Consider the following 27,261-nt stretch of genomic DNA (forward strand, 5'->3'; position numbering starts at 1 on the left):
GGAGCCATTCCTCCTCCCCCAGCTCTCAACTAGGGGAGAGGGAACAACACACTCGCCTCTCACCCAATTTTCTCTTCCAGCCCCAGAATTTTCCAAGCAACCTTCCCAGGCCCGATTACAGAACATTCAGAAGATTGCAAAAAGTAATTGGAGGAGTAGCCAGAAGGCCTGCTATACTGCATTAGATATTGTAGCAGCTGTGTAGTCCTACGATGTCTCCTGAAGTTGACATAGTCCTAAACTCCCACTCACCAGTTAAACCTCAAAAAATCCCAATGGCAGCCTGCCACTCTCCACACCATTAGTGACCACATGAGTAGGCCCAGCTGCCAACAAAGGCCAGGGAAACTTGTTTCTTCTCTCAGTTCTGCCTCCATCAGAAGATCCATGGCATCATTCAGAGCTGCAGCTGCCAACTCTTGGGCTCTCAGACCAGGGTTTAACTCCAACTGATTATTTCATATAGAAGACAGTTCAAAGAGATCCAGGGGAATCCAGGGGGAAGGAGTGTCCAGAGGGAGTCCAGGGAAGCTACACAGTCTCCTCTCCTCCATCTCACCTTCCAGCTGCTGTTTTCCGATGTCTCCACAATCCATGGATTGTGGTTCCAACTGTATTTTATTAAAAAGTAATTATGGGAAACAAATTATATCAAATGATTTTACTGACTATATCCGTGGCATCATGTTTACCCAAAGCTTCTAGAACAAAATGCAATATTTCCTATTTTATGGGTGGGAGGGATTGATGTTATTTTGTAAGGATTATTTTTATAATATTTAATAGTTAAATTTCTATTATTTAACTATAATATTTTAACATTATAGTTAAAAGGATAAGTATTAGTACAAAACAAAAGAATAAAAAAAATAGAAAGTGCAGAAAGAAGCGAAAAAGAAGAATAAAGGAAAGAAGGAGAAACTACTGTATTTTAGTAACACCACCTTCTGTTTAAAATGTAAATAATCTCTACCTCTCATACCTCATCTCTAATCTATAAAGAGATCTCTAAAGCCTAGTTATTCAGTCCTGCTCAGCATATCTCAGTGATGGCTAACATTTTCCGGATTGAGTGTCCAAAGCGTGTGCGCACCCGAACCCCCAAAATGCAATGCATGTGTGGCCCCCCACATGCGCCCCATCCCCCACATGTGCCCAATCCCCCCGCATGTGCATGCAGCCCCCCAGCCCATGGCCCACCCCCATGCATATGTGCGTGCCCCCCACATTCACCCACCTCCTGTGCATGCGCGGCAGAGACCAGCTGGCTGGTGGGAGGCACGCATGCATGCATGGCGGAGCTGAACTGGGGCAATGGCTCACGTGCCCACTGAGAGGGCGCTGCGTGCCACCTCTGGCACGCATGCCATGATAGGTTTGCCATCACAGGCATATCTATTTTAACTTTGATGAAATAAACCAACTTTATATTCCTTCAACTTTGAACAAACTTGATCTTTAATCCCTTCAAATTCTGTTCTATAATTAGATTTCTTTCTTTGTGCCTCCTCACAAGAGAAGATCTTGGAGTCTTAGTGGACAATCACTTAAATATGAGCCAGCAGTGTGCTGCAGCTGCCAAAAAAGCCAACACAGATCTAGGCTGCATAAACAGAGGGATAGAATCAAGATCACGTGAAGTGTTAATACCACTTTATAATGCCTGCTTCCACACTTGGCCACACTTGAAATACTGCATCCAATTTTGGTCACCACAAAAGTAAAAAAGATGTTGAGAATCTAGAAAGAGTGCAGAGAAGAGCAACAAAGATGATTAGGGGACTTGAGGATAAAACATATAAAGAACGATTGTTGGAACTGGATATGTCTAGTCTTATGAAAAGGATGACTAGGGGTGACATGATAGCAGTGTTCCAATATCTCAGGGGTTGCCACAAAGAAGAGGGAGTCAAACTATTCTCCAAAGCACCTGAGGGTAGAACAAGAAGCAGTGGGTGGAAACTATTCAAGGAGAGAAGCAACTTAGAACTAAGAAGAAATTTCCTGACAGTTAGAACAATTAATCAGTGGAACAACTTGCCTCCAGAAGTTGTAAATGCTCCAACACTGGAAGTTTATAAGAAGAGATTAGATAACAATTTGTCTGAAGTGGTGTAAGGGTTTCCTGCCTAAGCAGGGGGTTGGACTAGAAGACCTCCAAGGTCCCTTCCAACTCTGTTATTCTATTCTATTCTAAAATCCTTCAAAACAAGTTTCTTTTTTAAATCCAATATAAGAAAGTTATTTAGGTCACTCTTTTGGTTTGTTATTCCCATATCTCTTTTAATTATTACAGTACACATGATCATAGCCAAAAGGCCGAGAAGCGATATTAATTATTTAGACATCAGCCAATTTCATATCTATAAGCGTAGCATCTTTTTCTATATCATTCTTGTAGCTTGTCATTTTAAAATCCATTTCAAATCAGTCTCAGTCTTGTCCAGTAAACCTGACCCTTTTTCACAAAATCTTATAAATACAATCTATCTATAACGGTTGACATTTTAAAAATTAATTTCCAGGTCTATTGTTCATAGACATGGTTCAATACAACGTATGATTAAAGCATTTGGCTCCACTCTGTATTAGTAAATCAAATTTAAATGTTCTTCTCCTTTAACTGTAATCTTTACTGTGCAACCTTCAAAGTACAAATGGGTGAGCTCATAATTTCTCTTTTTTCTGGAGAGGCTTCACTGGCCAGAATTCATTGTGTGTCCAGTGATCTCCGCCACAATGTCCCCTTCAGGGACATCTGTTTCACCATGAATCTTCATTGGAACTCTTTTTTTTTCATTATTTCATCAGAGATCACAGATATTTTGTAAGAAAGGCAGCCAAAAGAAATGTAAAAATGTGTATGTATAAGTAAGTTTGAAGTTCTTTACTAGTGCATTAATTATAGAATTAGTAGGTAACAAGCTATACTTGCTACAATATTATCTATTGGATACAAAGTTTAGATTCCATTTCAGATACTAGTGTTCACCAAGGGTGAAATCTAATTTTTTTTTTGCCACCGGTTCTGTGGGCGTGGCTTGGGGGGTGTAGCTTGGTGGTGGTCATGTGACTGGGTGGGTGTGGCCTTTTTTTTTTTTTACTTTTTAAAGCATTTTTAACTAGTAAAAAATGCTTTAAAAAGTAAAAAAAAAAAGTTTCCAATGATCAGCACCTGACCAGCCTGACCCCCCCCGCCAAGCCAGATCTAACGCCTCCTAGCCCCAAAGATTGCAAGCCTTTCTACCTTGGCCACCCAGTCTGGGAGATGATGGGGCGGGGGGGAGAGAGAAACAAATTGCTCGGCTGCTCCCCCTTTTCATTCACCCCTGTTGAGGATTTTCATGCTTTGCTTTACGCGCCCGGGATTGTCACCCTTATCGTCTTCTTCCTCCTCCTCTCCAAGTGGAAAAATACCAGGAGCAAGTGCAAAAAGAAGCGCTTGCTTGCTCCTGGCGTTTTTCCGTTTGTAAGGAAGCTTTCGCTTGTGAAGGCAAATCTAGCTTCTTGCACTAAAAAACTCACCAGTACCGCTGTGCACGCGGCTTGTGTGTGTGTGTGTGTGTGTGTGTGTATGTCGGGCATGGGCTGCTGCAAAGGCCAGGAGCAAAGACACACACACACACACACACACACACACACACACACACACACGCTTTAAAAGATCTTTGAATGAAGGTGGGGATGGATCCTGCCTCCAGACCAACATTCAGTGTAGCACACATACACACACACACAGGCTTTAAAAGACCTTTTGAATGACTTGAGGCTCCTTCAGGTTGGCCTCCAAAGAAAAGAGGAATGAAGGCGGGGGTGGATTGAAGGGGTGAATTCCCCAACTCTGGTTCAGCCGGCTGGGGATGGGACAGCAGGCACAGGCTGCTGCTAAAGACCAGGAGCAAAAAGACACACACACACACACACACACAAGCTGCATGCACAGCAGTACTGGTAAGGTTTTTAGCGAGCAGAACAGGAAGCCAGACTTGCCTTCACGAAAGCTTCCTTACAAATGGAAAAATGTCAGGAGCCAGCAAGCGCTTCTTTTTGCACTTGCTCCTTTTCCACTTGGAGAGGAAGAGGAGGAAGATGACGACGAGGGCGACAATCCCGGGCATGTGAAGCAAGGCATGAAAATCCACAGCAGGAAGCTCGGGATGAGTGAAAAGGGGAAGCAGCCGAGCGCTTTGTTTTTCTGGAACCGGTAGAAAAAAATTCTTAAAAATAAAAAAAAAAAGTTCCCACGATCGTGCATCGCTCAGCTGATCGTTGGAACTTTTTAAAAAACTTTTAAAGCATTTTTTTACTACCGGTTCTCTGGAAGTAAAAGCAGGAAGTAACGACGACTGGGCGGGTGGGCGGAGCCTCAGATTGCCCTCGCTACCGGTTCTCCGAACCACCGGCCATCATCGCTACCTACACCTTTGATCCCACTGGTGGGTCAAGGGGCTCCGGCCCCTGCAGCCCCATTGGGGAGAGTTAATGGCCCTCCGGCCCCCTCACACACATGGGTAAGGGAGGGGCCAAGGGCCCCTATAAGAACCCCTGCACAGGGACTGCTCTCCCCTTTTTACCCCCCTTTTGCCCCTTTTTACCCTTTCCCTTTTGCCTGCTCTTGTTCTAGTCTCCTATGGGACTGACCCGTGGGCTCAATCCAGGCATGGATGCCTCCATGCCTGGGACCTTATTTTACTCCACTTTTACTTCTAAATAAAGACTTAATTTGATTGCATCCTTGCGTGCTGACCTTTTCTTGGAAGCGCCCTCAACGAACCATCATTCTTCGTGAGATCCCTCACAGAACCGGGAGCATTTCACCCCTGGTGTTCACTGAATTATAATGTTATTTTATGTTTGACACTATCTACACCTTTCTAATCACTTTAATGACAGGCAAGGTTTCCAAAAATCTTTGGTTCTATTTCTGTGAGTGAACAGTATTGGTAATTCATTTATACTTTTTCTCCAAGGAAAGTTAATTTTTAGTGCAAAACTGCTGTGATTAACTCCCTCACAATTTGAAACAGATAATTTGTCAAAGACAACAGCTATTTTAAGTCATACTGGAACTGTTGATTAACTTGTATGACAGTACACTTTTTACAATCCTGGGTCTTCAAATTCTAAAGCCTTATGAAGGGATGTAGAAAAACTTTTGATTAAATATCCATATTAGTACTATGAGTCAATTCATACATTATATCCAGTTATGGCTTTAGTATGATTTATTGAATAAAAACTGCAATTGCTTAGTTTCACATGACATACTAACTAATAGTACGACCAGTTCGTTCCCACAGAGAGGGCCTCCTCAGGGTGCCATCGGCCAAGTTATGTCGGCTGGTGACGCCCAGGGGGAGGGCCTTCTCTGTGGGAGCCCCAGCCCTGTGGAATGAACTGCCCCCGGAAATTCGTAAGATCTCCGACCTCCGGGTGTTTCGCTGCGCATTGAAGACCCTGTTGTTCCGCCAGGCCGGACTATCAACACAATAGTTTTAAATTGGGGTATTTAAATTTATTGGGGTTTTAAATTTGAGCCACTTATTTAATTATTTTAAATTTTATATCATTGTTTTGTCTGTGTTTTTAAATAGGCTGTACACCGCCCTGAGTCCTTCGGGAGAAGGGCGGTATAGAAATAAAATTATTATTATTATTATTATTATTATTATTATTATTAATAAATCATAGTTTTAAATCAGCAATGGATTTACACAATACCTTATCTTCAAAACAAAATTTGTATGCTTTCATATAGTAAGAAAACTCATCACTGTGTATTTTAAAATATTAAAGTCTAGTAGTATATTTCACTTCATAAGGGACTTAGATATTATTATAAAACAGTTATAAATCATTTAGCAACCATTACCCACCGGATCAGAGACAATCAGTGAAATGAAGATTGATTATATAACCTATTTTGCATGAATAGTAAAGTGTACATTAATTGATTTTTTAAAAAAACTTTTCAGTTTAGCAGTTTTTCAGACTAAAGTTTTCCTTCGATTGTAAGAAAAAAAACTCAGAACAGGGGACATCTAATTCTAAGATTAGTATGAGCTACAAATATGGCTGATACCTAGAAAATTAGAAAAAAATCACTGCCTTGACATTGCCAAAAGTCAGGACATAGTTTATATTTTGCAAATACTACTTCAATATATGGTGCAGCTTACTATATATTACAAAACATGTTAATAATTGAGGGGCTTGTTCTCAATCTATAAAACTCTTTTTTTAAAAAAATATATTGAGTATTTTACATTTTAAAACCAAACACACAATAGCAAAAGAAATCAAGAGACAAAAACAAAAAACAAAAACACACGCACATCAGATGTTAAAATACAATACTAACAACAGATATATACAATTTTACAACAATAATAAAGAAAATCCTTGAATGCGCCAAAATGGATAAATTAACGATGGAGATCAAAGAAAGAGAAGACTCGGATTATTATAAAGTGTGGAATAGGTTTTATACATGGTTGGAAAACAGAAATCAAATTAACAAATAAGAATATAAAGTGAAATTTGATATTAACATACTGGATATAAATGTAAATAATGATCTTGCTAACAAAACAGTTAATTATGAATATTTAAAAATAAAGAGAAGGAACGGGAGAATAAAAGCTAAGAGTAAACACAAAAGTCGATGCAAAAAGTTGTAAAATTGTATAAAACTCTTATTTTATACATATGATTCACCACTTGCTATTAGATACTTTTTTTTTTTTTTTGATTTATATGCCGCCCTTCTCCGAAGACTCAGGGCGGCTTACAATGTGCTCAGCAATAGTTTTAGTTTACAAACCAAATTATAATTTTTGCAGTGTTCGACAGAAAGGGGAAGTTATGTTAAATATGTAAGCAATAATTGTATTAGCTATATATAATAATGTAATCTGATTTCATTCATATTAAATCAAGAGTAGAGTTTTTTGTACTATTGCCATTAACTTCTGTTTGGTTTTTGATACACTTCTCAAAAATAATGTTTCTCAGCTGCAACAAAGATTGTGCAATCCTGTTGTATACCACTGACTTTGTGACATAAATTAAATGTTTTCTAATACAGCATTATGGTTTTTCAACAGATATGATATCCCAGTGCTGAATAGTGCCAACAACTGTAATTCTTTCTAAGTAAACAATATTTTTAAAGTTAGGGTGAATATTGGAAAGTAAGGAGATAATTGGAAAGTAAGGAGATGGAAGAGTCCGATTTTCTATAAAAGCGTTTTGCTTTTTTGCTTTTTAATGTACTTTGCAAAGCTATTTTTTTCATTTGATAGATAAGTTATTATGATTCACAACATAAATTCCTGCATGTTATAGAGCACCATTTCATTAAAACAGAAAAGCTGGATTTTAACTAACATAGAAAAAGATTGTGCACATGGGTGTGTTTATGAGAAAAAAAGAGAGGAATACTGTTTTACCACTGAAAAGAGTAAAATTACTAAATTCAATTTCAATTAGTAAAAATTATGCAAAGTGTTCTGAGAAATTGAATAGAATATTCTTTATTGGCCAAGTGTGATTGAGCACACAATATACATACAAAGAATAAAGTAATAAATAAATAAAAATTAAATATAACTCTTAACAGACAAAAGATGTATCTGGAAGAGGACATTGCTTTCTAAAACTGTTTTTTTTTTTCTAAAATAAGTAGTGTGGGTTAATTATTAATCCTTAAACTTGATTGCTTCCTATTTCGGCTGTAATTGCTTAATCCCAAATCACAGAAAGCTTAAGACAGTATTACAGGGGCTGTTTTTTCTCTTTTTGCCTGAAGTTTTCCCAACTGAAGGATGCTAGCACAAAGACGGTTAAGAAAACTGTTACTAGGGAGGTTGCTACTTGCATCTGCCTGGGCAACCACCATTGCTTATCCTGAGCTTTGCCAACCAGGTAAGATTTCCTTCTATGCTTCATCCTTCATGTTCAATTTGCATAAAAAATTGTAACATTTAGAAAATTCAGATTGCAGATGTGTGAATATTATGTTTGAGTAACACACAAATTTTGGCTATAAAAATAATTTGATTAGTTTTTTAGAACAACTATTAATTTTTTTAGGATAAACAAACTATTAAAATCCTGTTGGGGTATCCCTTTATGGCCTCTTTGATGCTAATTGTTCAATAAAGGCTAAAAGAATTTAGTGTATATTATATTTAGTCTACAGTATAAATCCTAGAAAGAGTGCAGAGAAAAGGGGTCAGGAGGTTAAACCATATGATGAATGAGGATATATGAGGGAACTAGGTATGTCTAGTATAACGAAGAGAAAGACTAAAACTGATATGATAACAGTCTTCTGGTTTTTAAGGGGTTGTTACAGAGAAGAAGGGTTGATCTATTCTCCAAAGTACTTGAGGACAGAACAAGAAGTAACAGGTAGAAGATCATTAAAGTGAAATCTAACCTAGAAATAAGGAGAAATTTCCTGACAGTTAATTAATGGAATGGCTTACCTCTAGAAGTTGTGGTTGCTCCATCACTGGAAATTTTCAAGAAGAGACTGGACAGCCATTTGTCTAGAATGGTATTAGCTCTTCTGCTTGAGCAGGGGGTTAGACTAAAAGATCTCCAAGGTCACTTCCAACCCTATTGTTCTATGTTCTATGAACCTTTTAGAACTGAAATCTATGTAAGTAGCCTGGGATTACCCCATGGTGAATATCTCCAAACTTACAGATTTCCTTCTTTTGCATTTATATTGTAAACAAACTTACTTGGAACCTTAAAAATTTTAAGTGAAGTATATTCTGAAGTACAATGAAATGTAACAGATGTGTGCTGTGATCTACTGAAAAATACAAATCATCTGCATAAGGAAATGTGAATTGTATGTTTCATTTTATTCTTTTTCCTTGTAATAGATGCACAGAATGCTTTCAAAGTACGGCTTAGTATCAAAACAGCCCTAAAAGAAAATGCAGTAAGTGAAATATTTACATCTACCATTTAAGGAAATTTTTCATAAAATAACTAGTGTAAGTTGCACTTACATCCATCGTAATGAAATGTTTTGAGAGGCTGATAAAGGATATTATTGTATCCAGCCTCCCTCCAGCATTTGACTCTTCAGTTCGTTTACTGTCCAAATCGCTCTACAGAGGATATGTTTGCTTCTGTTCTCCATTTGAGCTAGGCACACTTAGAGGAAAGAAACACTCATGTGTAAATGCTGTCGACTTCAGTTCAGCATTTAATACAATCATTCCTCAGCATCTAGTACATAAACTCGGCCTTTTAGGCTTTAATACTCCTTTGTGCAACCGGATTCTTGATTTTCTTATTAATTTGTAAATTGGGACTAATATTTATAACATCGTTTTCTTGAGCACAGGTTCTCCTCAGGACTGTGTCCTAAATCCTCTGTTGTTCACCCTGTTGATCCATGACTGTTGTGCTAGATTTGCCACCAACTATATTTTGAACTATGTGGATGATACAACAGTAGTGGGCCTTATTCAAAATGACAATGAGGTTGTTAGAAAATGGTTATTTGTCTAACTAGTTGGTCAGGCAATATATAAACCAACAATGTATGTTTGCAGTCAGAAATGTATTATATTGCTTTAAGACTGTATTGCATCATCCTGTATCCTGATTGGCTAAGCTCTGTAGCCAATGTACTTAAGGGAAGTCAGGATCATGGCTTGTGTGGATACTACACCATTTTACCTGCTTATTTGCTGTAACTCTCTACTTGATCTCTTTGCATTGATCACTGTTTGATCATAGCTACATGCTGCTTTCTACTATTTATTGAATGTTTGATATTGAAATTGTTCCTGTTTTGAAACTCAAGAAGAACTGTTTTATTGTGTATAACTACAACTGGTAAGAAGACTTTGTACTTGAAATATCCCTGGATTGATCTTTTAACTCTCGTCTTATCTGTGTATGACTTGGATTGTTTTTGCTTTACTTTTTCTAAAAGTAAAAGACTACAACAACTCAGTGTGTTTGTATGTTAACTCTGATTTTTTTTTTTGTAAATATTTTTTTATTTTTTTCAAACATAAACATAAAATATAACTTTCAAGAACAGAGTCTCGATCTGGTCATAGATGGTTACCACGCTTACATTCCTTTAACAAGCTCCATTCACAATTTCCCATTACATTTTTTAAAAGTAAAAATTCAAAACATAAAAGGAATAAATTTTAACATAGATTCTAACAGTATGTTAACTGTGATTGTTCACAACCACTCCCAGTCGCTTTTCATGCGTTTACTCAAAGGGTACTCTGCTCAATAACCCACAACATCGGTTATGAGCCAAGAATATTCTTAACAGAGGGTGCTTACTGCAAAGAAGTAGAGGGTTTGGTGAACTGGTGTAACAAAAACAGCCTCATTTTAAATGTAGGAAAGATTAAGAGATCATTGTCAATTTCAGAAAATAAAGGCATAGCCACACACCTCTGTGTATTAAAGATTCACCGTTGGAGGTGGTTAGCAACATCAAGTTTCTGGGTGTGCAGCTAATGAGTAGGCTAGCTTGGTCACTTAACAGTGAGACACTGGTGAAACGGGCACAGCAGCGTCTGTATTTTCTGGGTCGCATGAGAAAAGTACGTCTTCCTACCCCTGTCCTTACCACTTTCTATAGAGGGAAGATTGAGAGCATCCTGTCATACTGCATTACTGTCTGGTTTGGAAGCATTACTGCTTCAGACAGGAAGGCAGTGCAGAGAGTCGTGAAGATGGCAGATTATTGGTAGTTCACTTCCTTCTATCCAGGACATAGCATATAAGCGATGCTTGAGCAGGGTCTGCAGGATTGTCTGGGACACTACACATCCTCTTCATAACTTGTTTTCCTTGTTACCTTCTGGGAGGAGGCTTCATGGTACCCGAAGCAGAACATCCAGATTCAGTCCCAGTTTTGTTCCATTTAGCATCAAACTTGTGAACTCTCAACTTTCCTCTTTCCACTATGTATTCAAAATGAGCAGTGATTAATATTTATATAGAATTCTTTATTGGCCAAGTGTGATGGAACATACAAAGAATTTGTCTTTGGTGCATAAGCTCTCAGTGTACATAAAAGCTGTAAATGATAAATCATAGTCATCATAAAAATGCATTCATCATAAATCATAAGATACAACACTTAGTGATAGTTATAGGATGCTAAATAAGCAATCAGCATAAATCATACTAGGAAACTAAATAAAACAATATAAATTGTAAAGATACAAACAACAAAGTTATAGTCATAAGTAGAAAAGGAGATAGGTAATAGGAAAGATGAGAAGAATAATAGTAATACAGCCTTACTAAATAATTTGACAGTGTTGTGGGAATTAGTTGCTTAGCAGAGTGATGGCATGGGGGAAAAAACTGTCCTTGTGTCTAGTAGTTGTTCTGGTGTACAATGCCCTAGAGCGTCCTTTTGAGGGTAGAAGTTGAAACAATTTATGTCCAGGATGTGAGGGGTCTGTAGATATTTTCTCAGCCCTCTTTTTGACTTTTTTAAAAAATTATTATTGTTGTTGTTGTTGTTGTTGTTATTATTATTATTATTATTATTATTATTATTATTATTAAATTTGATTTATATGCCGCCCTTCTCCGGAGACTCAGGGCGGCTTACAATGCATTAAGCAATAGCCTTCATACTTTTGTATATTTATACAAAGTCAGCTTATTGCCCCCACAAACTGGGTCCTTAATTTACCTACCTTAGAAAGGATGGAAGGCTGAGTCAACCTTGAGCCTGGTGAGATTCGAACTTACAGTAATTGCAGACAGATGGTGTTAATCACAATGCTATCAGTCTGCTGAGCCACCAGTCTTCTGAGCCACCAGACTTGTGCAGTGTACAGGTCCTCAATGGAAGGCAGTTTGGTAGCAATTGTTTTTTCTGCAGTTCTAATTATGTGTTGAAGTCTGTGTCTGTCTTGTTTGGTTGCAGAGCCAAACCAGTCAGTTATAGAGGTGCAGATGACAGACTTAATAATTCCTCTGTAGAACTGTATCAGCAGCTCCTTGGGCAGTCTGAGCTTTCTGAGTTGGCACAGAAAGAACATTCTTTGTTGTGTTTTTTTGATGACGTTTTTGATGTTAGGTGTCCATTTTAAGTCTTGAGATATGATAGAACCTAGAAACTTGAAGGTCTCTACTGTTGATACTGTGTTGCCTAGTATTGTAAGAGGTGGTAGAATAAGAGGGTTTCTGCTAAAATCTATCTTCATTTCTATAGTTTTGAGTATGTTTAGTTCAAGATTGTTCCGATCACATCACAAGGCTAGTTGTTCAACCTTCCGTCTGTATGCAGATTTGTCATTGTCTTGAACGATATGTATAAGTATGTGTATATGTATATTGTTGTGGCCCGTCAGAGGCCTGTGTGGATTGTAGCTGATTCTGACAGTGAGGAGGCTGGTGTGGTGCTGCGCCAGCAGCCTGTGCAGCTGGCACTCGAGTCAGACAATGAGAAGGCTGGAGAAGATGTGGTGCCAGAGGCAGGGATTCAGCCAGGGCCTTCAGAACCTCCAGAAGCTCCTTTAAGTGAAGAGGAGGAGCCTCTTCTCGATGCACGGGCGCGCAGAGCTGTCAAAAGGCAGGAGTGGCTCCTCAGGAGGAGGTCTCCTCGAGAATAAGGCTTGGGGCTAATTGGCCATTCCCTTAGCCTATTTAAGGAGGAGCGCCAACTGAAGCAATTTGTAGGGAACAACTTTAGTTCATTCTCCTTTGTGTCTGGATTCTCTGCAAATTGCTTCTGGGCTTTCTGCAACCTTAGTAAGATTGTGATTACTTTATCTTTGGTTTCTTGTAGGCTGTTAAGAAAGTTTATTAACAGCCTTTGTTTGGAAAAGACTGAGTTATTTTAGTAAATTTAAGTTTTGTACAGATTTTGTGTGTGCTGTGTTCTTTGGGGTCCATAGCTGGGGCAGAACATATATACACATGCTATAAACACATACACACACGTGTGTGTATATAGCATGTGTATATGTGTGCTATATATGTGTATGGGTAGATATATACTTTCTTCTAGGCAACAATTTCATTTTTAATGTGGGCCAGTGTGCTCACAGTGAAAAAAAATGACAATAAAGGTTATCTTATTCTAGTGCAAGAGTGTCAAACTCACGTTGTCATGGCAGCGTCACGTGATGTATCAGGACTTTTTTCTCCTTCACTAAACTGGGTGTGGCCGTGGCCAGCATGTGACGCATCCAGCTCATGGGGCGGGAATTTGATAACCCTGTTCTAGTGAGACAGCTTCATCTTGAGAAAACAAAAAGAAAGTCTTGTCTAAAAATATCTAAATTTTCAAAGTCTTCCTTTGAAATCTGGCTAGCATTGCTAAGATGAATGCCATTCTTATATTCTTTAAAGGAGCAAATTTTCTGAGTGTCATCCTTTTACCTTTCCTAAATAGTGTGCATTCTGATTCTGAATAAGACATTAGACGAAGCTGTCCATTTTCTAATCTTTACTTATTATAATTGTTGTTACTTAAATGGAGAGTAATTACTGGTAAGTACCAAGTAGTGCCAAACAATGATTGAATTAATAGCACCAAATGTCAGATTGTGCAAATTTCCATTGAAGTGAATGAATTTTGTGCCAGTTCTAGTCATTTAAAACCTTAGTAACCTGTTTAAAGCTACTTTTGTTTGATGGAGAATATTTAATGATCCCTTCCTGATCCTATGAAGAATAGGTAGAGCTAAATCACACTTCTAAACAGGAAACTGGACCAAAAACCAGCAATTAAACAAAAAGCTAATGCCTTCCTAGCATCTCCAACTTCTCCCCTAATACAGCTGGTATGCCTTATGTTCACATTCTAACTTCAGGAGAAATTATATTGTACTCTTTATCAAGTCCTGCACAGTAGCTGTTCAGTTCTCAGAAACTATACTCACTAAAGTATAGTTTATATGTAAAAAAACAAAACCCTCCAGTGTAGCTCCTGACTTGGTTATTTTATTTAGTCTCAGCACACATATTTGCAATTGAACAATGATATGAATATCTAAGACTGAATAAAAGAAAGAGTCACATAAATATAAGTACAAATTAAATAAGAGCAAGGCTGTCTTAACAGCATTATGGGCTCCTACGAAGCAGTGGACTGGGGCCCCTCCGACGACTACTCACAGGAATAAAAATGTAATAAAATAAATCGATAAAATTAAACATATATTTGCATGTTAGTATTAATTTAAAAATGCAGTAAAATGTAATAAATATATTGCTGTATTTATATGATACAAGGTGCATGGAAGAGTTAACATACACAGATTAGTATGGGGCCCCTATGCAGCCATTTTACTGGACCATCTGTCCAAACTTTGTTGCTTCAATAGACGTGATTTCTTTCCTCTATATCAGAAAAAGTACTTTGTTGTCTCAGAAGCAGGAAGAAATAGTTTAGGATTTAAACTCTGGGACTGACCTATTATAAGTTGATTTTGGTATTATGTAGTATGCAATGTAATTGTGTGCAGGTATTTTTTTCAGCAATAAAGAACATACTTCTCTGTATCAAATGTCTGAAATTTTGCTGTTTACTAACTACAGAATACATATGTTATGTGGTAAAACTGCACAGAACTCTGATATATGTTGATAACCAGGCCCTTTTTTATCTTAATTACTCTCACGTTTGCTTATAGTTATCATTCAAAATCCCAGTTACATACAATACTATACTCCAGTTATTAACTAAAAATGAAGCAGAATTTAAAATTTAGTCACATATCTACATAAAACAAATCTGGCAAAAGGACCGGTCCCACTTCGTGCAATAGTAAGAAAGATATTCCTCGCCCCCCAAGCATGAAGATGCCCAAAGCAAAATAGGTTCCAGGTAAATAGTTCTTTGGAGACAATTTCCACAAAGGCTTTCTCTCTGAAGCAATCTGGAAACGCTGTATTGTGTAAGTCCGATACATGTGCTTATCTTGGGTGATCTGCAAACTATATGCCTCCTTCTAAACTCTTTATTGTGCCCAATAGAATTACTGGTTTTTAAAATATTTTAATTTTAATTGTACAATTTTATAGTGTGTTTTGTAGCTTGTTATTTTGCTTTATTATTGTAAGCCATCCTTTAAGCAAAAAGACAGGTTATAAATTTGATAATAACCTGTTTAATAAACATAAACACTAAAGAAATGCAGTGCTGACCTATTAAATCAACTAAAATCATTGCCACCAAGCAATTCCTTCCCTTCCTCCATTGGCCTATCCCGTTTGTGAGGTATCAGGGGGCCCCTGTTGTATCACCATGCTCAAATAATTAAAACAGTGGCCTCTGGACACAAAAATTTTGTTTCTCCCTCTCTCCCCCATCATTTGAGACCATTTATGGTAGCCTTTGCCATATTGGTACTTCCAAACATGCTGGACTTAATAACTCCCAGCCAAAAAGATCAAAGGACATTATGGAGTTGAAGTCTAAGCTATCTAAAATAAACCAAATCAGGTTTAAATGTTCATTGGTCAAACCAGCAGCTTTTAATGCAGGCTCTATTTAGACAGCCAATGATTAGCATACTGCAACAGTTTATTCTGTAAAAGTAAGCTATTATTAATTAGAGATAATTTCAATGACACTAAGCAGTTTGTAGAAATAGAGTAACTTGATAAAATTTATAAAAGATGTAACATTTAGAAATTCCTAGATAAAATATATGTCTCTAAACTGTAATACTATTTCTGTAATTGACAAAAGCATTTATTGTTTTCCCTAGAGGCTGTGGGAGGAAAATGTATTTTTTTTAGCTCTCCGTGCATACCAATCAGTTGATTTGTTTGTTTTTTAAGTATAGCTGGGATGCTACTGAAGAATATCTATTTAAAGCAATGTTAGCTTATGCAATGAGAAGATATTTGATTCAAGAAACAACCCAGTAAGTATATACAATATTTTTAAAATATTCTTACTTAACTGGATGTGCATACTTCTACCTCATTGTGGACTGGAAATAACTTGAGTACCTCAGTGATTTGAGGAATACTTTGGAAGTTCTGAATACTTTTAGTCGGAAAAAGACTAGGAGATACACTCACTCTCTTCAAATATTAAGTGACTGTCAGAAGATGCACCAGATTTGTTCAGAATTGTTCCAGAGTACAGGACGAGAAGCCATGAGTGTAAATGGCAAGGAAGAAGATTTCTATCAGACATCAGAGAACATTGTTAACAGTAACAGCTGTGAAGCAATGGAACAAACTGCCTTAGGAAATGATAGCTTCTTCATTACTAAAGGAGCTTAAACAGAACCTGGATGGCTGTCTGTCAGAGATACTCAAATAATTGATTCTGCATCAGGATTTTCGGCTGAATTACCACCAAGCTCCCTTCCAATCATTACATTCTTTGATTCTCTGAAGATGATATATCTGTGTAGGTCAGAGTTATCTACTTTAAACAATACAATTAAAAGACAAACAGCAGTAGATGCAAGCATTTCTACTGCTGTTCGTCTTTTAACTGTATTGTTTAAATTATTAAAAGGGACTAATTGTTTTAAACTATCTACTTTAACTGACAGAAGCTCTTCTGAGTTCCAGGTAAAATCTTTTCAGGATCTATTAGAGGATAGTGGTACCCAAAATGTTCTGTTTTATGGATAGGGTGTTAAAAAATGTTATTCTTCCTTCAGATTGCATCAGTCTGGCTGTCCTGGGAGCAGTTTAATAGTTTTGTGTAGTAAATCTTCTAGAATGAAGATGTGGTTAATGCTGTCCCATTCAATTAGGAACTGGACCACAAGATTTATTTTCAGGAAATGACTGAACTACTCAGGCATGTGGTTGAGACGAACTTTCCAATATCCCCTGGAATAGTCTAGCCATTAAACAGAACACTTTCATATACAGATACTCATATCACTTCCATTTAACTTAAATATCAGAGCCAAAAACTGTGACTTTCGTTGTGTTAAGATTTGAAATTCTTACCAACCAGTAGCAAATTGCTAATTTCTCTTATCCATAATCAAAACAAATTAAACATTATCTAAAAAGATGACAAGTATTATGTATAAGGAATAGTAATTTACTTTTCTTCTTTAGGCATAATCTGCTACTATAAAATGGGCTGATAATACAATGTACTATTGTAGATATTGGTCAGTAGTTATCTTTGCTTCCTTCTGGTTCCTGTAACCAGGACTAGCTAAACTGATAATAAGGGCTTTTCTTCACCTTTAAGGAAGGTGATCTACTGTGTGTTATCAACTATGACTATTAAGATGTCTTCCTCTACAGGTAATGAGAATCATGCATGTTGCTTATATTATCTCAGTTACAAGGCTCAATCAAAGGTCAAAGAAGTTGTTATTCTTTTTTTTAATAAAAGTTTTTTATTTTTTTAAAACGAACATACAAACAAACAAACAATACATCCTTAATCATTCAGTGTTTCATCTGAGTACATATTTTGTGTCTTCTACTCCCTCCTCCATCATTTTCATATCATATTTCTATCATACCTTTATATTTTCATTTAGATTGTTACATCATTCTTCCCAAATTTCTTATATTTATATTAATTCATCAATTATTTAAATTTTTGTATATATCTTTTCTCTAACCATCGATATAATTGTCCCCATACTTTAAAATACTCTGATTCTTCCTTTTCTTTAGTTACCAATGTTAATCTATTCATTTCTGCACATTCCAATATTTTCTTAATTACTTCTCCCTCTAAAGGGATTTTCTGTGCTTTCCAATTTTGTGCAAATACAATTCTCGCTGCAGTTACAATATCTATAATCAAGTAAGTATTCTCTTTGCTATATTTCTCTGGTAAAATGCCCAATAGGAACAGTTCAGGTTTTAAATCAATACGTTGTTTTATCGTTTCCTCTAGCCATGTTCTAATTTTAATCCAGTAATTCCTCGCTTCTAGACACGTCCACCACATATGATAATACGATCCTGGTATCTGATGGCATTTCCAGCATTTAGCTGATTTATCTTTAAACATTTTTGCCAATTTTTCAGGTGCCATGTGCCATCCATAGAACATTTTGTATTGAATTTCTTTATATGCTGTAGACATTTGTAATTTCTTTCCCATATTTGCTGCCATTTGTCTAACTCAATTGTATATCCAAAATTCTTAGTCCATACTATCATTGTTTCTTTTACCTGTTCTTCTTCTAGCTTAATACTTAATAAGTAATTATATATTTTTAATCATTTTTTCATCTGTTCCTGTGAGTATCTCATCCAGTTCTGTCATTTCCAAGTAAAAACCATATAATTTAGCATCTTTTTCTTATCTTGTTTGTATTTGTAATTGTCTATACCAATCCATTTCAATCCCTTGTTCTTCTATTTCTTATTCCTTTTTCAATTCCCCCTTATCTGTTAATATATCTTTATATCTAAGAATAGTCCCCATATTATTAATATTTGGATGTATTAACGCTTCCATTGTAGATAACCATATTGGTATTTTCAAATAATACTTATATCTAACATTCTCCCATACTAATAATAATGCATTTCTTACATAGTGTCTTTGGAAATAACTGTGCATCTTATTTTTGCCATACCATAAAAAAGCATGCCTCATGTAACCTCATGAATTTATAATATATGTTTGGACTTCAGACGAGTATCTTCATTACTGATGACTTTATTATTAAATACAAATGTATCTGACTTTAGACTAGCACTATGACCTTTATGAAGATCACATATGTGTTCATCTATGTATGTACATGCATGTGTGGTCTATGAATTTGTGTATATATTTTTTTAAAAATGGAAAACTGTGATTGAAACCATTTGTTTTGCTGGTAATCAGCCAGAAGATGTCACTAAGGAGCAGCATATACTCTTGTATACTGGAGGTAATTACAGATAGTCCTCAACTTATGACCCCAATGAGCCCAAAATTTTTGTTGCTAAGCAAGACATTTGTTGTGAGTTTTGCCCCATTTTACAACCTTTTTTATAATAGTTGTCAAATGAATCACTGGAGTTGTTAAGTTAGTCACAAGGTTGTTAAGTGAATCTGGTTTCCCTATTGACTTTGCTTGACAGAAGGTCGCAAAAGGGGTCACATGACCCCAAAACACTGCAACCATGTCATAAATATGAGTCGGTTGCCAAGCAGCTGAATTTTGATCACGTGACCATGGGGATGCTGCAGCGGTCATAAGAGTGAAAAATGGTCATAAGTCACATTTTTCAGGGTCATTATAACTTTGAACAGTCACTAAAAGAACTGTTGTAAATCAGGGACTACCTGTACTCTTTAAACAAGAACCATGCTATGAATGGAACAAGGTGTGACGAACACATGATATTGGTTCCATTAATGTGCATCAGCAGAGACTCCTATCCAATGTAACTAATGTAAATCTTGACATCTTATTCACATGTTCTAGCCTTGATCATATACCTTATGGGAAAAAATAGAAGCATTTTAGCAATAGAAGGGAAAAGAAACTTCAGATAATTCACCTGGGGAAGAGCTGAGTCTACTGGCTCATCCACCCAGGTCACTGGTTACTTCTCCTTAGAATAGCTCAGCCTTTTTCAGTCTGGGTACGCTTTGTAGTTATATGGACTTCAGTTCCCAAAATTCCCCACCCAGAATGGTCAGTGCTAAAGAGGGTGTAAAAGCTGAGGCAGGTAATAAAAAATAAAACACTCTCTATAAAGCTTGTGCTTTGAAAGTGAGATCATAATTTTACATCTAAAACACACAGCCTGGTGGTTGTCTCAAGAGTCTGTGAGAAGACATACTATATTAATGTTTGTTTGTTTTTAATTCTCAGAATTTCTAATGTATTGCTGTGCAATGTTACCAGTCGGGTATCATTTTGGTTTGTAGTCACAAATTCATTCACAAATATAACAACTATTCCCAGGAATGATGTGGAAGCCGCCATAAGGTAATATAGCAGACATATATATTATATATTTCCACAACTTTATTCAAAACAAATGTATTTATTTTTGTTAGAAACATTGGCATATTTTCTTCAGTCTGAAAATGCTCAGAGCTGCACTGAGATTTGTCATAGTCCTGGGTTGTACTAAACCATGCTGCCAACTCTACTCAGGTTCCAATCAGTACACATTTTGGCTGAACAAGATTAGAATGCAGGTCCAGGTCCAGGTCCAATTTCCAGATCAGGCATTAAATGCAACATTTTATGAAATGTACAGTTAATTGGATCACTCTATTGTAACTTTCCACTTTTCCCACTGCTCCTTGTATCATTTTACTGAAAATGCAGTAAAGAAAAAAGGGCAGAGTAGAGGACCATTGTTGATTAACAGCAGTTAGGAGGTATTATTCCATCTGGAAGCATTCATTTTATAAGTTTTTATTTTAAGGCATTCATTTTTTTAATCAGTTTAAGGTAAATAAAAAACCCAAACCTATTATGGGTAATTCTTAACTTAAGAGTAACTGCTGAATGTTATGATAGTGCTAATGATTTGTAACCAGTCCTCACGTAATGACTTTTGCAGCATCCCTGGGATCATGTGATTAAAATTCGGATGCTTGACAACTGGCATGTATTATGACAATTGCAGTGTCCCTGGGTTATGTGATTGCCATTTGTGCCTTTCCTAGTTCGTTTCCAACAAAGTCAGTGTGGGAAATCATATTCGCTTAACAACCATAACAAAAGTGGTCAACTCATTTAACAACTACATAACTTAGCAACAGAAATTCTAGTCCCAGCTGTGGTCATAAATCAAAAATTACCTGTACTGCCAAACTGCTTATAGCCTTTGATCACACCTCATTTTTAAAGAATCATGTTTTGGATTTTTTCTGTAGTAGGAAAGAAAATAGCCTATTATTATATACCATGAACTTTTTATAGGCAGTCTGTTAATGGTCAAACTCCTTTAAAAAAGTAAAATCTCCTTCAGGTTGAGCTGGACATGATTTTGCAGATATGCCCCTGCTATCTTCTTGGCCACAGTACCAAAATAGCTTGTCATTGCCTTCCTCTGGGATATTTGAGGACTCCAATCCATTTCAAAGCTCCAATATTTCTTGGAGGCCTCCCACCAACATTCTAACCAAGTCTGGCACTGCTTAGCTTCTGAGCCCAGATAATGTTCTGACCCAGCCTTAGCAAGTAATGATAAGCCACTTACTTCATGAATAAAAAACAAACCCCTTTTCAAATAGGGTAGGAACAGTCACATAGATAAACAAAAAACCAAACGTAATTAGTCCCAACAGACCTGGTTCTGGTCTAGAAATCCGAATTGCTTGCTGTACCTTAAAAGCAAATGGTTGTCTATGACAACTGGCCACTCCCAAACCCCTACTATTTATTCCCAGCAGGGGGGTGGGGACTGAATAGTGTCCACATCTGCTTTTCCTTGACAGCTGGCTTATTGTTTTCCTTTGCTCTCCTTTCCTTTCCACTCTCCGCATACACACATCTGGGATGGGACCCATCTGTTCCTCCCCCTCACTCAGCTCAGGCCCCGAAGACAGCAGCCTCTCCAACTGGGGAGGATGGAAGGCCCTGGTTCTGCCTCTGTCTCTGATGCTGTTTCCTTATCAGAGCCTTCCAAAGGTTCCAAAACTGGCCCAGGCTCTCACTTAACCTCCTCTTTGTCTGACTCTGCTTCTAGCTCTGCTGGCAGCCAACAGGTAACAACAGATAAACTCAAAGACGATGCAACAATGTACTGGTGATTTTCTTTACAAGCTTCAAAAGTGAATCACTATAATTTACATGTTTTAAACTTGTTGAATTTAGGCTTTTACAAAAGGTTTCTCTTTTAGAAATGCAGTGCTATTTGTTGAATAAACACGAATGCGGGAATGAAAGAGAATGCATTGTTTGGGAGAGATTAACTTTTAAGCTTTTGAGAAGATTATACTGTTTTCAATAGAAAAACTCAGAGGCAACTGCAGTGCACTGGCATGGGGGAAGAGATTACTGACCTATTGGTCCATGCAAAGAATAATGGAATGCACTTTTATTTTTTTTGGCTGTGCTTTGAAGCATTCATTCTATGTAAGCAGATTTAATACAAATCTGTTTCAGCATCAATGGCACATTGTACTAACAGCCTGGATTTAGCTTTTGTCCATCACTTGTAGGCTGTTCTTTTGAAATACCTATTACTGTATTTAAAACTATATACAGATAGTCCTTGACTTATGACCACAATTGAGCCCAAAATTTCTATTGCTAAGCGAGACAGTTAAGTGAATTTTGCCCCATTTTACGACTTTTCTTGCCATAGTTGTTAAGTGAATCACTGCAGTTGTTAAATTAGTTACACAGTTGTTAAGTGAATCTGGTTTCATCATTGACTTTGAAAGGGAAACACATCACCCTAGAACACTGCAACCATCATAAATATGAGTCAGTTGCCAAGCATCTGAATTTTGATCACATGACCATGGAGATGGTGCAATGGTTTTAAGCGGGAAAAATGATCATGTCACTTTTTTCAGTGCCTTTGTAACTTTGAATGGTCACTAAATGAACTGTTGTAAGTCGAGGACTACCTGTACCTAAGAAGTAAATAATAACTTATTAAAAGCAGCGTTTCAATTATGGAGAGAAAGGAAAGTAAAATTAATAAAATTCCAAAATATACCTTCCTCCAGTTCAACTCATCTTGAGCCAGACAGATTTCTGAAATCAAAGTTTATTATCCCATCTCCATCATAAAAGATTAATTAATAAGATCTTATATAATTAGCATATTGCTGTGTTAATCTAGTGTAGAGACTTCCTTCTATCACAACTGAACCGAACTACAGGAACAGTTTCAGTGCTTGGTGTGTGAATTTATGACTGCTTTATCTAAAGGATATTTGTCATTTCTTCCACATTTCTAAGTATTTGTAATTCACTGTGCCCGGATTGGCGAACCTATGGCACACTTGCTGGAAGTGGCACGCAGAGCCATCTCTCCAGGCACCCGAGCTATCGACTGTTGCTCTTCTGGGTTCCGGCGTGCCGGCCAGCTGGTCTTCACATATGCGGAAGCGCCGGAAACCAGAAGAGCAGCTGCCCGGTGCACATGTGTGCAGTGGGAAGATGATTTTCTAGTTTCTGGTGCACACATGCGCGCTGGCCACTTAGTCTTCCAGTTTCTGGAGTGCATGCACACACGAAGACCAGGTGGCCAGTGTGTCGGAGCCCGGAAGAGCAACAGCCAATGGCTCACGTGCCAAAGAAATTTAGAGAGGGATAAATCACTTCAAAATTTATGGGATACAATGAAAGCATATATCAGAGGCCTAGCAATAATGTACTTGGGAAAAAAGAAAAAAAAAGAAATGGCAGAAACAAGTAAAATTAGAAGAGGATTATAAGAAATTGGAAAAAGAGTTTCAAAAAGACACTTTAAATAAAAAAACTAAGAAATTGATGGAATTGAAAAAACATGAAATAAATTTAAATGAACAAGAAGCTTTAGCTAATAAATTGAGAGCAACTAAACAGAATTTCTTTGAAAATGCAAACAAACCAGGAAGATGGCTAGCATACAAGTTAAAAAGAGAGAGGGAGAAGAAAACTCTAAAATGCTTACAAGATGGAGAAGGGAAATTACAATATAGAATTGAAGATAAAAATAAAATAATTCAAGAATATTATGAGCAACTTTACTCTCAGGAGAAGATTCCAGAGGAAGAGATATCAAAGTATTTGGAAAAATCTGATTTGACTAAAATACCAGAACAATACAAAGGAATGTTACAGGAAAGAATAACAATGATGGAAGTAACAGAAGCAATAAAAAGACAAAAAAGTGGAAAAGCACCAGGATCAGATGGTCTACCAGCAGAGATATATAAAACATTACAAGAGACGATTAGTAATGTAATGTTGGATTTATTTAATAATTTATTATTGAAGGCTAAAATGCCAGATTAATGGAAAGAGGTATACGTAACACTTATATCTAAAGAAGATATGGATTTACAATTGATAAAAAACAATAGATCAATTTCGTTGTTAAATGCGGACTATAAGATTTTTGCGTCAATAATGGCACACAGATTGAAAAAAAACATTAAATGAATATATACATCCAGACCAAAATGGATTTTTACCAAAAAGAAAAATCATGAGGATGATTTTGAACACTTTGGAGTATTATGAGAATCATCCAGAAAAACAGATGGCATTGATGTTTTTGGATGCCCTAAAAGCTTTTGACAATGTGAGTTGGCAGTTAATGATAAAACAACTACAGAGAATGGATTTTGGAGAGAGATTTATAAACATAATAAAAACAATATATAATAGACAATTTGTTAAGATAATGATAAATAGGGATATGACAGAAAAGATCAGTATAATGAAAGATACTAGACAAGGATGTCCCCTCTTGCCATTGTTGTTTATCTTGACTTTAGAAGTTTTAAATAGAAAAAATGCTGCAAGATACGAGATTGAGAGGTGGATTTGGTTTACCAAATTGGGAATTGTACTACCAGGCAGCAACACTGACATGGTTAAAGGAATGGGTAGAGCTAAGAAACACAAGGTTGTTAACATTGGAAGGTTATGATTTACAATTGGGATGGCATGCTTTCTTGTGGTATGGTAGAAATAAGATACATACATATTTTCGTAGACATTATGTAGACATTATGCACTGTTATTGCATAATGTAAGTAAGAGTAAGTAAGAAAAAGTAAGAGATAAGTATTATGTGAAAATACCAACATGGTTATCGACTATGGAAGCTTTAATACACCCAAATGTTTCCAATTTTGGAAATATTGTTAGATATAAGGATTTATTAACAGACAAGGGGGAATTGAAAGGGAAACAGGAACTAGAAGAACAGGGGATTGAGACAGACTGGTATATGTATATGCAGATACAAACAAGATATGAGAAAGATGCTAAATTATATGGTTTTTACATGGAAAAGACTGAGTTGGATAGGATACTGACAGGAACAGATGATAACCTAATAAAAAATTTTTATAATTTCTTACTTAGCATTGAATTAGAGGAGGAGCAAGTAAAAGAAACAATGATAGTTTGGGGAAGAAACTTTGGATATTCAATTGATTTGGAAAAATGGCAACAACTATGGGAAAGGAACTATAAATTAACAATGTTCACTGCATATAAGGAGAATCAATATAAAATGTTTTATAGATGGCATATGCTACCTGAGAAACTAGCAAAAATATTTAAAGAAAAATCAGCCAAATGTTGGAAGTGTCATCAAACACCAGGATCATATTATCACATGTGGTGGACATATCCGGAAGCTAAAAACTATTGGAGTAGAATTAACACTTGGCTGGAGGAAATGATACAGAAATGTATTGAATTTAAACCAGAGTTGTTCCTATTGGGTATCCTACCTGAAAAAATTAGCAAGGAAAATGTTTATTTGATAATACATGTAATAACAGCTGCAAGGATTGTCTATGCACAAAATTGGAAAGTAGAGAAAATACCTCTGGAAGAAGAGGTAATAAAAAAAATCTTAGATTGTGCAGAAATGGATAGATTAACCCTGATGATTAAGGATAGAGAAGACTTAGAATATTTTAAAATATGGAATTGTTTTTATTATTGGCTGGAGAAGAGATATAAATGACTAATTATATAAGTATGTATAAATATGTGATGAGTAGAATATTATGATGAATTGATATAATGGATTGGATAAGGATCAAGATAGAAGAAATAACAACTACATATAAGAAGAAAGAACTTTGGAAGACAACACCGAAATGTCGCAGGGGAAAGATAACTGATGTATTAAATGTTTGTTTGTCTAAAAAATAAAAAACTTTAAGAAAAAAGAAATGGAGAGGGGATCCCAGCGGTCACTTCCTAGGGGAGCAGACTGGCAAGAACAGGCAGGCCAAGGCTTCCCTCCCTCCCCACCCAACCGGGCTTCTTGCACGGCCCCAGCCCTCCAGCCTGCAGCACCGACGCACATCTGTGGTCTGGAACACCTGGCCGGCTCGGGCACACAGGGCAGTGGGGCAGTGTTTGCTGGCTGGGTGGCCGGCCACCCTGCCCGCTGCTCCTGCCACAACCGGGGGCGAGTTCTCATGCTGCCGCTTCTGGCCCGGATGCTGGAAGAGTAGGAGCCACCGTCAGGGAGGCGAGCGCAGCTCCTCACAAATGGAGACACCACCGAGGGCCCCTTTAGAAATTCTTTAATTTCTAAAGAATTAGTGAGTAGGATTGCTTTTATTCCAGATTGGTAATGAATACAAAATACAATTGTATGCAAACTTTTAGGCACTCTTGATCATATTGTATGCTTCAGGGAATCCCTAGGTAAATAGAAACTGATACAAATTCTATTTAGTACAAATTTAAAGCAATTTCCAATAAATATTAAATATATATTCAAATTTTGCATATAAAAATTGAATGTATATGTAGTATTTGTTAACAGTTGCTTACCAAAACAGAATAAGAAAACAGTGAACAAGACAGATGCAAAAGTTTCAATCAATATTCTGTAACACTTTCCTTGGCAGAAATAACAGCTTTTAAATGTTTACTATAGCTAGCTACAGTTAGACCTTCTATTTTTGCTTTTGAATTCTCCTACCACCATTTCTTGTAGAACTTTTCTGGACTGGAAATATTTTTAGATCACCTTGTATATACATTTGAGAAGATCCCCACAGATTATCAATAATTTTAAAGTTTGGAAATTATGAAGCCATTTCAAAACCTTTATCTTTCTGTCCTGTAAATATTTTATGATTGATTTGGAAGTATGTGTGAGATTACTGCCATGCTGAAATTTCAAATAGTTATCTTCGAGTCCGCCTGCTGCTACCGATGGCCTCCCATCAACCTGTGCACTCCCACAGAGAGGGCCTCCTCGGGGTGCCATTTATTCAAATCCTGATGCCATAAATGAAAAACTCGTTTTGAACTCTTGCCTTTCTGATTTTAAATGTTTATGAGATCTAAAAAAGTGGAATGAACATATAGTTTCTTTAAGGTGGAAAAATATTCTGATCTTTGAAGATTTAAACTCAGAACCAGCAATTTGAACTGATCCCAGAAAAAATAACTGATAGCCAAAAAAAAATATTAATTTTAATTTGAGAATTAATAATTTCTGTCAGAATACTTACAGTTTTCTATTATATCAGTTTATGTTTTGGGACCAACTTTAAGGCAATATTACACAAAGTTTATAATAATAATTAATTTTGGAAATGAAATTAATGATAACCTGTGTTAAATCCTTTCTTCCTCAGCCATTTTACATGCTCAACGTAAGTTGTTA

General features: G+C 36.6%; 1 protein-coding gene across 2 annotated transcripts in view; it reads left to right on the forward strand.

The window, feature by feature from the left end:
* Positions 1 to 27,261, forward strand: part of CLTRN (collectrin, amino acid transport regulator) — a 36,313-nt gene that overhangs the window by 3,422 nt on the left and 5,630 nt on the right. The window contains exons 2-5 of one of the 2 annotated variants that reach the window (XM_034436010.3): positions 7,811 to 7,926; positions 8,901 to 8,959; positions 15,820 to 15,905; positions 19,800 to 19,916. In XM_034436010.3, coding sequence (XP_034291901.1) covers positions 7,827 to 7,926; positions 8,901 to 8,959; positions 15,820 to 15,905; positions 19,800 to 19,916 — 362 coding nt within the window. In that variant the 5' untranslated portion in view covers positions 7,811 to 7,826. The remainder of the gene's footprint in view (positions 1 to 7,810; positions 7,927 to 8,900; positions 8,960 to 15,819; positions 15,906 to 19,799; positions 19,917 to 27,261) is intronic. The other variant, XM_087895254.1, reaches the window with a different exon arrangement.

Source organism: Pantherophis guttatus, chromosome 5 (assembly GCF_059756535.1).
Source record: "Pantherophis guttatus breed Tessera chromosome 5, ASM5975653v1, whole genome shotgun sequence".
Classification (NCBI taxonomy): Eukaryota; Metazoa; Chordata; class Lepidosauria; order Squamata; family Colubridae; genus Pantherophis; species Pantherophis guttatus.